This window comes from Anopheles ziemanni, chromosome 3 (genome assembly GCF_943734765.1).
Source record: "Anopheles ziemanni chromosome 3, idAnoZiCoDA_A2_x.2, whole genome shotgun sequence".
NCBI lineage: Eukaryota > Metazoa > Arthropoda > Insecta > Diptera > Culicidae > Anopheles > Anopheles ziemanni.
The window spans coordinates 84,627,527-84,641,326 of NC_080706.1; the positions used below are offsets into that span (position 1 = coordinate 84,627,527).

At 44.5% G+C, this 13,800-nt stretch overlaps 1 protein-coding gene across 1 annotated transcript in view; it reads left to right on the forward strand.

Moving 5' to 3' along the window:
• The first annotated feature begins 214 nt into the window (after positions 1-214).
• The window catches only part of LOC131288480 (uncharacterized), a 59,801-nt gene continuing 46,215 nt past the window's right edge, over positions 215-13,800 (forward strand). The window contains exon 1 of the mRNA XM_058317618.1: positions 215-344. Within this exon, the coding sequence (XP_058173601.1) occupies positions 215-344 (130 nt within the window). The remainder of the gene's footprint in view (positions 345-13,800) is intronic.

Genomic DNA, 13,800 nt, shown 5'->3' on the forward strand with positions numbered 1-13,800 from the left:
GCTTTCCTCGTTCGTTCGTTCGTTGACTCAAGATTGTCGTTAAGCAGCCAAGTAATTGTGGTTGTTTTCGCGCGAAAAACAGGACCGCACTCGCAGATTCACATCCAGCCGGCGCTCCGTCCTGGTGGGAGTGTACGGCAATTGTCTGGTCGATTGTTTTCCAGCGCGTCGGAAGACGGAAGAAGTGTGAAGATAGAGGAGAAAACAGTGCGAGATGGAGAACGAGTCCTGCTATGGTGGAGGCGACATCGCCGGGGCCATCTTCGGGACGCTGCTCGCGGTGGTCCTGATGGGTGTGCTCCTCTGGTGGTTGTACCGGAAGAACTACATCTTCAAACGTAAAGGTAAGTGAGCAAATAATAATTTATTTATAAATTTTGGGACACAGACATGATATGGAATTGTGTTGCACCTAATATATTGACAAAACAAAAGTAAATAAATTTTATTTTCTTATCACGATGGCTTAAGTTAACCCTTATGTTTTGAAATTAGCAAGGCCGTTTGAGAAATAATATTTATTTATTACTGATCCTACATGTACCTATAAAAACAATGTATTTATATTGTATCACAACGAATTTATTTATTCTTTTCTGTTTTATATTTTTTTCCTCGCTTTCAAAGTTCTCTCTAGCACACTCTTATAAATTATTATTATTCATTTGAGTATGCTACACATTGACTTTGTTTGTCAGAGCATTAAAGCAAAAGTAATTTCAAATAATTATAACGAGAAAATCTATTGATTTGGATTAGAAAATGTAGACAAGGAACATGGTCTTCGTTCATTCATGTTTGTTTTGTTTTTCATTCGTTCAACTAAAGTTACATTGATAACACTATAAATTCTAATGTTAATTATGAATCATATAAAAAAATTAATAAAACGGGTTAACATTAGAAATAAAAACCTGTGTGGTGTATTCTCGCTTACGCATATTTGATGAATACTAGTGATCGAGTAGATTTAGAGCCAGTGCAATTTTTAAAATTTAATTTAATTTAAGTAATTTATTTAAATATTTCAATTGATTTTAAATCAATACTAAAAGTAAAGAAATTATGGAATAGAAAACTACAAACTGCTGCATCAAAACACAAAAACAGACCATTTTGCGGAATGGAGAAATGTGTTTTATACAATTAACAGTAAAACTTCGATTGCTTATCGAAGAACGAAACACAATGATTACAATATATTATTTCAAATAAATCAGTGGTTTTACGCTTTTATTACATAATTGGGCCATACCTTCCTCGTTTCTTCATAGGACACATTATGACATTTTGAACACAAAGTCTTATAGGTATCGTCTATTAGGTAAAAGAACCTGTTGTGCTGGATGCAATAAATTGCACATTCCACTATTGACAAGGTAATACGGGGCATGGCGTACTGCTTGTTTTGCTTCAATCTGTCTGGAATGGCTAAAAACTTTGGTTCGAACGGAAGTAGGTCTTGAAGAAGTACTTTGCATACTCGATCAAACCGAACGTTAGTCGATACGCGGCAGCAACAGGGGAAGAGGTTCATTGAAATGAAAACTGAAGAAGAAATACGGTGCATTTAGAAAGCACCCGGGGAAAGTGGGTTGACAGGAAGTTACATCGAACGCAAATTGACCCCTCCCCCCAATGCACCCAATCTGGGCCCGAGATGGGAGTCTGGCCGATTTTTTTCAAACCCTTCACCGAGTCAAGTGTCACTCACGGGGGCACCGGGTCCGGTAGCCGGGGCCGGGTAATTGTATCGATTGTGCAACGCATGACTGCACGGTGTGACAAACCGCCCATACCGGGAAAAACTAACTACGGTCTCACCCTGGCCGAGTAGGGGCGGGAAAATTTGTCCTGTGTTCTCCAAACTGTTCGATAAGTCTCGCGCGTTCGAGTAATTATATTTACGGAATGAAAATGACACAGAACCTCGATATGCTGGCCTAACCTCGATCGAACGAGGATTTCGGTGTCAGTGCCCCTTTGGATTTTAATATTCCCGCTACTTCACATTCCGCCCGCTCAATCTTCGTATAAATTCATCCAAGAAACCTTAAAGGCCTACGCCAACTAAGCCTTCTTTTACTCGCCGGTATGCGGGAATTGATCGGCACGGCTTTACAATCATTTGCATCTGAATCATAATGTTTATCGATGCTAATGCGTTTCCACCTTCCCTTGCTCCCTACCCATCCACAGACACACACACACACGCACGTAGTCGAAATATGTTCAACCCTACGCGGTTCATCGATCGCGCGGTGGGTGACGAACTGGCCGTTTTTTTGTTTGGGCTCGCGTGCGATACCTTCACCTTCGCGGCGGGTTCGTTCAGCCAACACCCACACGCGAAGGTGTGTTTGTGGTGCGGGATCGATAAATTGTGAAACTCAGACAAAAACATACCCCCAAAGTTCATATTTTTGATAGCTTTTCTCCGATCTTCTATGAAATGTCACAAAAAGATATCTAATCTTGATGATCAGGTAGGATATGTAAAAAAAAAAATAGAAAATAGTTTGAATTGGTGGAAAGGCAACAGAAAAAGATGTCAGTTCAAGGAAGGCTGCTAATGAATGGAGAGTAAAACAGTTCATTCAACCATCGTCCAAAAACTTACCCTAATGTTTTCAATTAAAAAACCAACGGCACACTTTCAATTAAAAACATTTAGAAAAAAATATGTTAAATGTTTTCAATCAAGTCATTTAACGAGTTGTAATGGAAGTGTTTTCGTACCTCATTTGCTGTATTATTAAATGTATAAAAAATTGTTTATCAGCAATTAATGTTATCGCTTCATCAGCCGTAAGATAGCCAAACAGCCGTTTCTGACGTCACGCTAGTGGAATTAATTTACTGTTACCCGCTTCCCTCGATTGCATAAACAAATACACATCAATGACCGTTCCCTTTGGAAACACATGTACCGGATCTAATAATTTTTACCCCTTCGTTGAATTTTCTCGTTCAAATGCATGTTGGTTGTGCCTGTTCGAACACGCTTAAAACCATTACATATTTCCCAGCCACCATTCGCAGACACCTTCGCGACGCCTATTTCCTCCGATCGAAAGCAGCAAAACAAAAAAAAAGTGCCTTCCCACTTTATGCCACATCGATCGAAACATCGAAGGTGCAAAAATAGGAAGCGGCAAACATTATCCGCTAGTACCATCGGTCTTCATTACATGCCAACAAAAAAGCAAATTAATTTCCCCTCCATTTTCTTCTTTTTCCCTTGCTTGTCTAGGAGTTTGGTTTTTTCTGTTTTTGATTACACGCTTTACACCGGAACAGCGGCGTATGTCGCGGTCTTGTCGTTGGGGATATTGGAATGGGTGTGCTTGTTTATTGCTCGATTGGCCGTATACTTAAAGTGACATCCAGCACGCGTAACTACCGCTCATCCCACGATCGAGGAAAAAGGCATGTCGAGAAAACATATTGCGCTTTCCCCTCCCCACTTGTGGAGTAAGTGAACGATGGATGGGTCGGGAGAAATTATAACCGCGACAAATTGTGCTACTGATTGACGGGTTGAGTGGTATTAATTGTGCAACAAGCTGAAGCACACGATATTACCTACCGGGGGGCGATTTCGAGATCGGCACACAACCGTATCAACGACTCGAACCGACGACTACATCTTTATTATGTTTTGTGTTTAACCTTTTCCGCCGAACTGATCGCCGATGGTTATCGAACCGGATCAAACGCTGGAAGAGGTAAGAGAATGAGCCAGAGTAGTGCATTAAGAGAACCCACCGACGCCTGCAAGGGATCTCTATGTCCCGTTGGCAGTCCGAGGTGTCGGCTCAGCGACCACCATCGACCAAGCGCTGCTAAACGTTGATCAAGTGAGGGAGTGGGCTCGGGTCCACAACTAATAAAGCCACAAATCCCAAATTTCGGTTCAAAGGTTTCTGGCAGGGTACCGAAGTTTCGGGTCTTTCTCGTCGGCTGCCTCGCCGTAAATCTTTCTCCAAGGGGAGCTTTCACTTGCACCGCGCTGGTAAGAAATCGGTTCCGAAGGTGCTCCGTTTCAGATAGACAACGGGTTTTGATGCCGTTGCCTTCACCTACAACCCTGTTCGTTGGGACAAGAGAGTAAGCAGGATGAAATGCACCCCAAAATGACAGCGGGGGTCCGTCGCTGACAGTGTCTCCTTAGCGAAGTCTTACACTTGAACACGCGTGCGCCGTGATACCGACCCTTGTTAGTGAGCTTAAGATCCACCTACGATAAGCCCACTGAACACCATCCATAGTTGTTCATAAGCGTTCGGTAAATACTTCACACCTCCTCGACAACGTGCGATACGATCTAGATGAACCGGATCTTACAAGGCTTCACTCCAAAATTGTTTCCTCCAAGACGTCGATCTGGAACCGTTACCGCCTTGACACCTTGCAAGGCTTTCAGGTAATCCCAAATTGTCTCACGACGCACTCGGAATCTAGTAGTATGTGATTTTATTTCCATCCCAAGGGTCACTACCCTTCGGGAGTGTCAAATTTCTATCCATCCAAAAATTTGCCCAAGGAAATATCTAGCCGAGGTCATCGATACCGCCTGCTAGAGAGTGGGCCTAAGTTTTGCTAGCCTGTTTTATGACCTCCACTTAAGGGAGACCTCTGGTCGAACGGGAAATGGCTACGGAGTTCGATAGAAATCGCATCTAAGGCGCGTCGCATCCAAATCGCACCACACCTGGTTACCCCGGAGGAACCCAAGTGTTGATTCCCGGACGCAATTCTGAGCTTTTTTGGCACGTTCGCTTGTGCGTATGGGTGTGCTTGTGTGTTGGGAGATTCAGGATCTTGATCGTTATCGCACGATGGACATCGAAAACCGATGTCCACGGTCGGTGTCGTGCTGTTCGGAGGCATTCGAAAGCGGCGTCTGTTACTTCTGCGCCGCCGATCCGAGATGTTAGGAGGTGCGATTTCGGTGTCCAACTCGCGATGATCGCTGCGAGCAGCGCGATCTCTGATCTCTTATCTACCGGGTGTTTGTACATGTATGCGTGTGTTCAGCCGCTGTGGAACTTCTTTCTATAGGTGCTTTTCTTTTTCATTTATTCGCAACCGGAAAAACAAGTTCCCTTCGGACGGGTCCGGCCCGATAACCGAGAACTTGTTTGCCGAATCTCTGGAACCAACTCCATCTAGTTGTGTCTCCCGATCCCGCGGCTTTGTAGTGCAGTCTTTTTCGACTTCTCTCATTTTGTTCCTCTTGTTCTCTGTTCGATGACTCTAAACCAGATAGCAACATTTTCATCTCGAACCCGGGATAGCGTGGAGTCTATTGCCAGTTTATGCAAATTACACTGCCCCGGCTCGGTGTCGGTTGAGCTAGAACCTGTGCGTGTCTGTGTGTGCGTATGGAACTTATTGCTGGAAGCCGACGATACTTTCCTACGTCGCGTTCGCAACGAAAATGCGAAAATCGAAGCGCACGTATGGAATGAGTTTTCAGCTCGACCTGTTGTGGATTTCCGAACGTGGAGGGCAAGTTTTCCTTGCGCTGCGGGCAGCATGCATATTGTACTAATCGTTGTCGAAGGCAAAGAAGAGAGGCGAAGGGGGGCTATTATGCAATGCCCAAGGCGGCATGTTTTGCCGAGGTGTTTTGTATGCCTTCTTTTGCCATCGTTCGCCTCGCTGCTGTAGTTTAGTGTTGCAATCAGTTCCGGTGACATGATTTCCGACCTGTTAGTTCATCCATCATCATCGTCCTGGCCGCGAAAGGAAAAACGCGCTCATTTGCGTGTCACTGTTCGTGTGATGGAGTTGTTTCGCAGTTGGCAACTTTCTAACGCGAAGGCTGCGGTTCGAAACAGGAGTTTGGTATGACGTTTGGCGGATTTGCGTTGATTTGGTTTCTAGTCTTAAAGCATATACTCCATAGAAAAATAAGGAAAATCAAAGGAAGAAGGAACACATTTTTACAAAACAACAAAAACAAATCATGAAGGTGTTCTATTTGACTAAAAAACTACGAAGCATTAACTCATTATCAAATCAACTCCGAACTTCGAATGAAACTTTGCCTTGACTTCTATAGTGTTCAAAATAAGTGAAGTAGTTTGGTTCAACTCGAACTAATTAATAAATTACCTAAAATGCTAGTTCCTTATCTTTAATTCAACAATAACGACAACCAATTTAATTTGTATCGAATCCAACCTTTTTTTCAGATCATTTAAATATTTATTAGAATTCGTTTAAAAATGTCTTCCATCAAACGTTAAGAGTTTTGTGTTTCTAAAGACAACTCCTACTGGGAGTTGTTACCCAAGATTCTGAAGATCAACCTGAAGAGCATTCTCTGGCGTAAAAGAACTCTTCCAGCGTTTGTCTTCCCACCAGCACTCGGCGTTGGCAGTGACCTGGTAATGCGTATCGCCTAACTACGTGTCAACTTCCGCTGTTGGCATTTGAAGTCCCAACTGAGCGATCTTACGTCTACTTATCTCCCGTGAGCAGGCGGGCAGGGCAGCAGTCGACAGGCGACGGGGCACATTGTTTGGGCAAACACATTTCCTGGATCAAGTGTAGAAGATAAACATTCCAGCGTGGCCCGGAGCCGCGAGCACTGCTGACGATCAAGCTGAAGGTGTTTGCTATTGCCTGTATCCCCAACTTCGCTGAAGAGATTTTTTGTTTTTTTTTTCGTTTTCGTTCGACGAACAGCGTAAACAGATTGTGCGCAGAACGGACGATGACCACGACGACAGCGACAAAGTGGATGATTTTTATATCACTTTTCAAACGATCTTCGCACAGTTCCCATCGCGGCCAGCGCGTGCCGGCCACATTTGCTTCCCGCCAGCTCAAGACGCGATCGGACGGTGGAACGCCGAAAAACAGGTTTCCACTTTGCGTGCCGTCCGCCGCCGGCAGTCATCCGCATTCCCGCTGGTTCTGCTTCTTTTCGAAGACATCGTATCAAAACCGCCGACCTCCACCCCGTGCAAACCACCCATCTCCCCCCGAACGCACCCAAGTCACGCGGGCGAACCGCGAAATGGAAGAAGAATTTTTATCATTATACATCTCCCCATTTCTCCGGGAAGAAATTCCGCATCCCTGGGATTTGCTATGTATGCGTGCGGGAGATAGAGAGTGTCCACACACAGAAAGTGTTCATATGTGTTTTTTTCCTTTTCCCCATTGGACACCTTTTGGTGAGAGCAACTACCTCTGACATTCGTGGTGAATACCTCACTGGTCCGCTGGTGGCTGACATGGTCTAGCAAACTCCACAGTTCCTGGGAACCTCGCCGGACATTCGTTGAGCGTGCCAAGCTGCTTGGGGTACTTGGCGTGGCATTTCGGTTTTTTGGAATTTCGTATCGAACCTTGTCGGCGTATCAGAACACGGTGCGAAAATTGGCAGGATACCATTGGCATCCTAGGCGACTGCACCTATGATAAGGTCTTAATGTGTTCCGTATAGGTTAGGCGCTATACCCCACGGTCCACTCCCAAGGCACGTAGATCTCCTCTTAGCCTCTATTATAACTTGTTCCCTGTCTCTTAAGCAACGAGAACTTGACGAGGCTTAAGGCAAGAGCATGTTTTTCTCCACCAGCACGACACCGCCATCGATGTGGTTTCGCACTTGGTCCTTGACTCGACACACGCACCCTCGAAAGCCGGTGTTCGCCGTCTATCAAACGTTCTAAAAAGAAACTCCTCCTCCGGGAAACACGGCCGGGCAGGGTGGTGTGGCCTTTACCACCTTAAAGTTGTGGCACAATAAAACCATCCCAAATGCTTATTCAATTGGGATAATCTGGCTATTCTCCCGATGAAGCCCATCGACGCCGTGCCTTAAGTCGTAAACGATGCCGCGGAGAAGTACCCCGCTCGTCCATATTCTCGTCCCTCGCTGTTTTTGCTGGACATAGTTTTAGATACTTTGTAGCTGAGACGTGGACCTGGCCACGACAGGCACACCAATCCCATTCAGGTGTCAGTACATTAACGACCTCGAATGGGTGGAATGAGTGAGTTAATGTCGGATTTGTTGTAGTCCCCTTTCCTAGACTTTAACCGTTTCTCTTGGAGGCACTTTTTGGAGGAAGAAATTAAATGCCGCCCAATGGTACCCAAAATGGTTTAACTGGCTTCGCCCGGCTCGCGACGTTTTGCCTATGTCTCTGGTCAGCCCCGGTTGAAACCTCAACCCTTGGATCAATAATCGGAAAGGTGGGCTTTTGGGAGATAGTAACGTTTCGTTCGGTTTTTTGACGAGATGGAGAGATCATAGTGCGATGCGACGAGGAGTTTCACCGGAGATAAAAGGTGAACCTGAGGCGAACAGCCGGCCAGCGATCTGGTGTGGGTGAAAGTCTCTTAGCGGTCGGTTAATGGTCATTTTGGTGCTGTTTATCATCCCCGATCGACGTGATTAAGTGGTTCGAAATCGTTACCTGCGATAAAGTAATGCTTATAATTAATGAACAAAGCTGTTCCAGATGGAATAAATGATAGCGCTGTGTGGCTATTGCTCTCTCTCTATATGAGAAATGGTTGTTTTGGAACCGTTTCTTGTACTTTCACAGATTCATTTCTTTCTATCTCAATTTATCTTACGCTTGCTATGGTCAGCTTGTAGAGCACGTTCCCTGGTTGGGGGTTGTGTCATGCCCACAACGGTTCCCCCTCGGCTGAATTCAACTCATAAGACCATGTTCACCCAACGTGACATATGTTCTTCCACTTCTCTTTGCACAATTTAGCACAACAACGCGTTATGTAACACACGCTGCACGGTAACATCGTTGATCCCAGGCAGGCCCCGTTGGTGCCTGCGCTTGGAACAAACGCTTTCCATTCATGTTCTTCATGACGGTAGAGAGGCACGGCAGAAGAACAACATCGCCAACAACTTCAAAGTGCCCAGCGAGTGGGACAGTAATAAAAACAAATCGTAACAAAGGCAACGATAAACGTGGCTTGTCGAATGTGTATATAACCCACGACAGAGTAGGACCCCACGATGGCTGCACCTTATGCGCGAGGAGGGTTCTATGCTTTTTCCCCGACTGCAACACCGCTCTCCCTGGCTCCCTTTTGGTGAAGCCCGATGCACTCCGAAAGTGGCAGAGGACGAAACATGACCAAGAACGCAAACTGGGTAACCTTCATACATCGGACGAGATGCGATCGTTACCTCGTAACCGCCACTGGAGTTCCGTAGCCATGCTGGGGATGATGGGGAGGTCGTATAAATATCACACCAATGTATCTAAGCTTGGTGTTCCTTAGCACAAAGCGAGATAACATTGGGATGCAGGCCTCCTTTGACCTTTTTTTGCTGTTAATGTTTGGATTATTTTACTATACGATATAATTCTAGTTCTTTCATTTATTTTTGTTTATAATTTGAAAAAATAATGATATTTGTTATTTTCGTATACCTCATGTCAATACTTTGAATTTATACCTGAATCAATCGAATAGGTTTTCCTTCCTTTCGCTGACTTTTCATCATTTCCTCGATAAGATTCTTCAATTTTGTATCATCAACAGTTTTAAACTGTTTTTAAATTATTAAGACGCGTTGTTGCATTATTTGTTTATTCTAATTAAGGTTTATAATACATCCTGTTTTTCATTTTCGCTTTTATATGGCATGCTTGTTTACTGTAAACAAGAAATATTGTTGCCGTGGTTATCTGCATTAAATACTGTTCACGAGAAGAAAACAATGTATAAATAATCCAAAAGCCACATTAATCGATTCGCGTTGTCGATCCGATCCGAGGGGAAAGATTGTGCACACATTTATACCAAATGAGATTCCAAAGTGGTTCTGCCGCTTGCTTGGCACTTGCCGTACTCTCGATCGTACCGTCTTCGATTCCCGATCGAGCGCAAAAATGGCCACTGAGTAATGGCACCGCTCGTAAAATCGTTTACGGTGCAGCTGCAGCTCCATAAAACGGCGTGTACGCGTGTTCAACGCATCGACTTCGCTACAATGCTGCGCACTGTTGCGAACACGTGGCTGATGCTGACGACAATCCGACGACGATGACGATGACGCCGATTATAGATGGTCGCGGATCGTTTGCGTGTTTCCGCGTGCGGGTCGACCGAATGGATGGCATTTGGCCGTGGCGTAATGTGTTGCGCTAATAGGAAGGTGCCGTATGCGGATCGACGAGCATCGAGCCATTTTTTTTCTTAGTGGGAGAGACTAAGATTTTTTCCCCATTTCGCTTTACTTGGCCAACCGACTATCTTTACCGTAAAATCTCGGTGGAGTCATCATCTGGAGAACATGTGTTTGGGCGTGTGTGCGTGTGTGTATGTTTCAGTTGTTAATCGCCTGCCTCATACCATTTATTACGCCATCCTGTTCTTTCCATCCCTCCTCCCTTGCATCTCCACTCTCAAATGTAGGTTCGTCTTGGTTCACTCGGACTCGCAATCGTTGGTCAAGAAGCAGTAAGGTTCACTTTTTGCTATCGAGTTGTTGTTCACACAATTATATCCCGCATCCGATCGGTTCTAGGGCGAGCCAAAGGGAGGAATGGGGTTTTTTAGTAGACGGTTTAGCTTTTTTTTTCTTCTGCCCTTCACCGGTGAAACTCTTCCAGGAAGTGCACCTGGAGTAACGGGAGGTTTGGGAGCATTCCAACCTAATCGCCATTCGCCGCCCGGTCGGTTATAATTGTCGGTAATCGATCTAACGTTGTGCGGCTTTTCCTTACGGGCAGCTTACATGGTGTGCAGCATTGGTGTTGGAAGGCTCTTGTTTTTGTTCCAATCGATCGCTTGCAGCTGTTCTTGGCGAGTGTTTTTCGTTTTTCGAGAAGTAGTTTCATGCGGGTTCATGTTTAATTTACCGATAGGCGGATGACTTCAACCAACGCAAGCTTAAACCAAATAGAAGCGAGTAGATTTATTCGATACAACCGCTAGATCGAATCGAAATTTATACGTTTGACTCAACCGCCCCTTCATCGCTGGAGCGCACAACCCCGAGCCGGAAATCCGTATAAGTCGTTCCGATCGTTCCACCCTTTCCGAATTGGGGAGCCACATACACACCCCATGGTTGGCCAGGGTGCCATCCTTCACCATACTTTCCACATGCTTCCAAAGGGCGTGGAAGGGTTTGTAGATACCAGATAGAAAACACAGTGGCTACGTACTCGATTTCTCCGCCAACGCAAACGTTTGCTCGATTCGCTACGCAATCAACACATTCTGTCCGGCTTCGATTGGCGCAACCGCGTGCGGTTTGGTTCGGAATATATGATTATGCCACGAATGGAAAGCGTTGTGGTGTTTTGTTTTCGGAAGTAAGATAACGCACCGGCTGGAGGGTAATGATATTATTTTGTAGACCATAATCGCACGCACAGACAGCGTTGGGCACACGATGGGGTCGCCCCTTAACCGGAATTGGTGCTGGAAGGTTGGAATGAGGGTGGAATCGGATTACGATACCGTACGATACGTTGTACGTGTCATATTTTGGATTGGAATGTGACAAACATTCTTTTGTGCGTGCGTAAGATTAAGTAACTGTTTCGATTGGATAGGATATTAATGTCGGACAAGAATACCTTGTTGCATTGAGGCCAGTGCGTGGAAAAATTTCGACTGTTGTATATTCAAAGATATTTATTTAAAAAAATACAGTATGTCCCATAAAAAAATGCTAATATTTTTTTCAAAAAAAATAACTTAAGTTGGGGAATCGTTTTTAATCGTTACATTACTCAATAGGTCTACAATTTTTATCGATCACCTTCTTCAAACGGGGACGGAATCGAAAGCATACCTTCTCAATGTATGAGTCAGTTTTCGAGACTAATGCGTTGGCAATTGAAGCTGTCAGGGTTCCAACAATGGGGATAGCCGTTCTCAGGGCTTAACCTGAACATATGCCAATATTGTTCAATCCAAAGGATTCAAGTCTGGGCTGGTGGGAGGTCAAATGAAATTTCCCATAATAATATGTTTTTCTTTAGCCACGCTTGAGTCCTTTTTAACGTGCCGAACTTTGTACTATTAGGAAATGAAGTATTTTTGTGCTCCTGGTGGTGATCTAGCGCGAAATTTTGGATCGTTGTTTCGGACGCGACAAATAGTTACCCAAACGGTGACAACGAAGTGCGAGGATCAAGCGGATCTGAGAATATGAAGTCGGTATTCTTTTATTTTAATGTTGATACCAAACGTTTCGAGAACTCCAGCCGTAGTTGTTTGATACGGTCTGCTGCAAGATGACGGTTTACTCTGACTCTGGACGTACATTTCAAGTATTGTAAGATGACGGTTTACTCTCACTCTACACGTACATTTCAAATCATGTTTGATCAACCGATGCATGGTAGATTTTGAAATATCGGCATCCTTAGTCAATTTTCGGATCAATCTGCTACGATTTTGCCTCATTTAACCTCTCTTTGATCTGATGACCTTCGGTGTGCGATCACAATCTCCTAGTCGCTAGTCACAAATATTTTTCTCAACTTTCTCGAGAACCACTGTTTTGATTACATTGTCTCAGAGTTTACTACCAGATGATTACACACACACATGACCACAGTAAAAATAATGTTTAAAGGTGCATAAAAATAAGCATTGAAAACTTTCGCCTTGCCTTGAAATATTGTTCACCCATCCAATAAAAGACGTAGGGAAAAAATGTTAATCTTAGTACCATTTACACACAAAATTATGTACCAGTACACACAAAATTATGTTGCTTGAATGTGGGTAAATTTAATTAAATCAATCAGAGCTACACCTGTTGATTTGTTATTTCCAATCGTTTTCTGTCGCTCAACCCAACATGCTGCTTCATTAAAAATCTTACAATAAAGTGCCCGGAAGTGGAATACTGTAACACATCCAGATTAGAGATTACCTTCCTGACCGTGCTTAGATGTAGGTCAATCTAAAAAATAGTATATAATTGCACGCCCATTACAACCCATTCAGCCTTCTCCCCAGAGCCCAATAACCAACGACCGGCGGGTCGATATTCAAAACCCCACTCGATCAAAACCTCTCAACAAGCTTCCCCCGAATTTTAAAGGCGCAAAATTTTTGGCCCCGCTTTCTCTCGCCAAGTACGAACCCCCCGAGCCAAGTTTAATTGGCCACCTAGCGGTATCGGTTCTAGGCGGCGGCGGCGGCGGCTCGCAGTACCGTACTTCCGCCTCGCCCCATCAATGGGTCAATGTTTACTCCATCATAGCGAGCGATAGATAGATAGAGAAAGAGAGAAAGAAACACATAAAATGAAATACAGAAAAGGAAACGATTCTCCCCAAAACCCCCCCGAAAGGCAAACAGCACACTGAACTTAGCCATCTTCTTCATTCATGTGCCAAGAAGATGGTTTGTTCTGGTTTCTATCTGCTGCCACAAAAAAGGGAAAAAACCGAAACACCGGTTCCCCCGGTGGCCATTCAGAAATCAGGAGAAATTAAACGGCACTCCTTTCCCTCCGGTAGAAGTCGTACGATTGAGAGCCGTAGAAAATCAAGTGAATAATTGCGTTTGAGTTCGTTACCTTCCACTCCCGACTCGATTCGACATTATCTCCACCAAAACATCGATCGAAAATTCTGATTGCCTTTGCTTTTCGTCTTCCCCAGCGTTTCACGGTGACGCTCGTCGGGGGGAAGCACGCATGTTTGATGTCTCTATTTCTGCCCAACTCACCGTTTGCCAAGCAAATTTCTATCCGGTTGTTTGTTTTGTTCGGCAAAGTTCTTTTTCTTTTTCCAAATCACACCGAGGCCCAACACGTGTTCA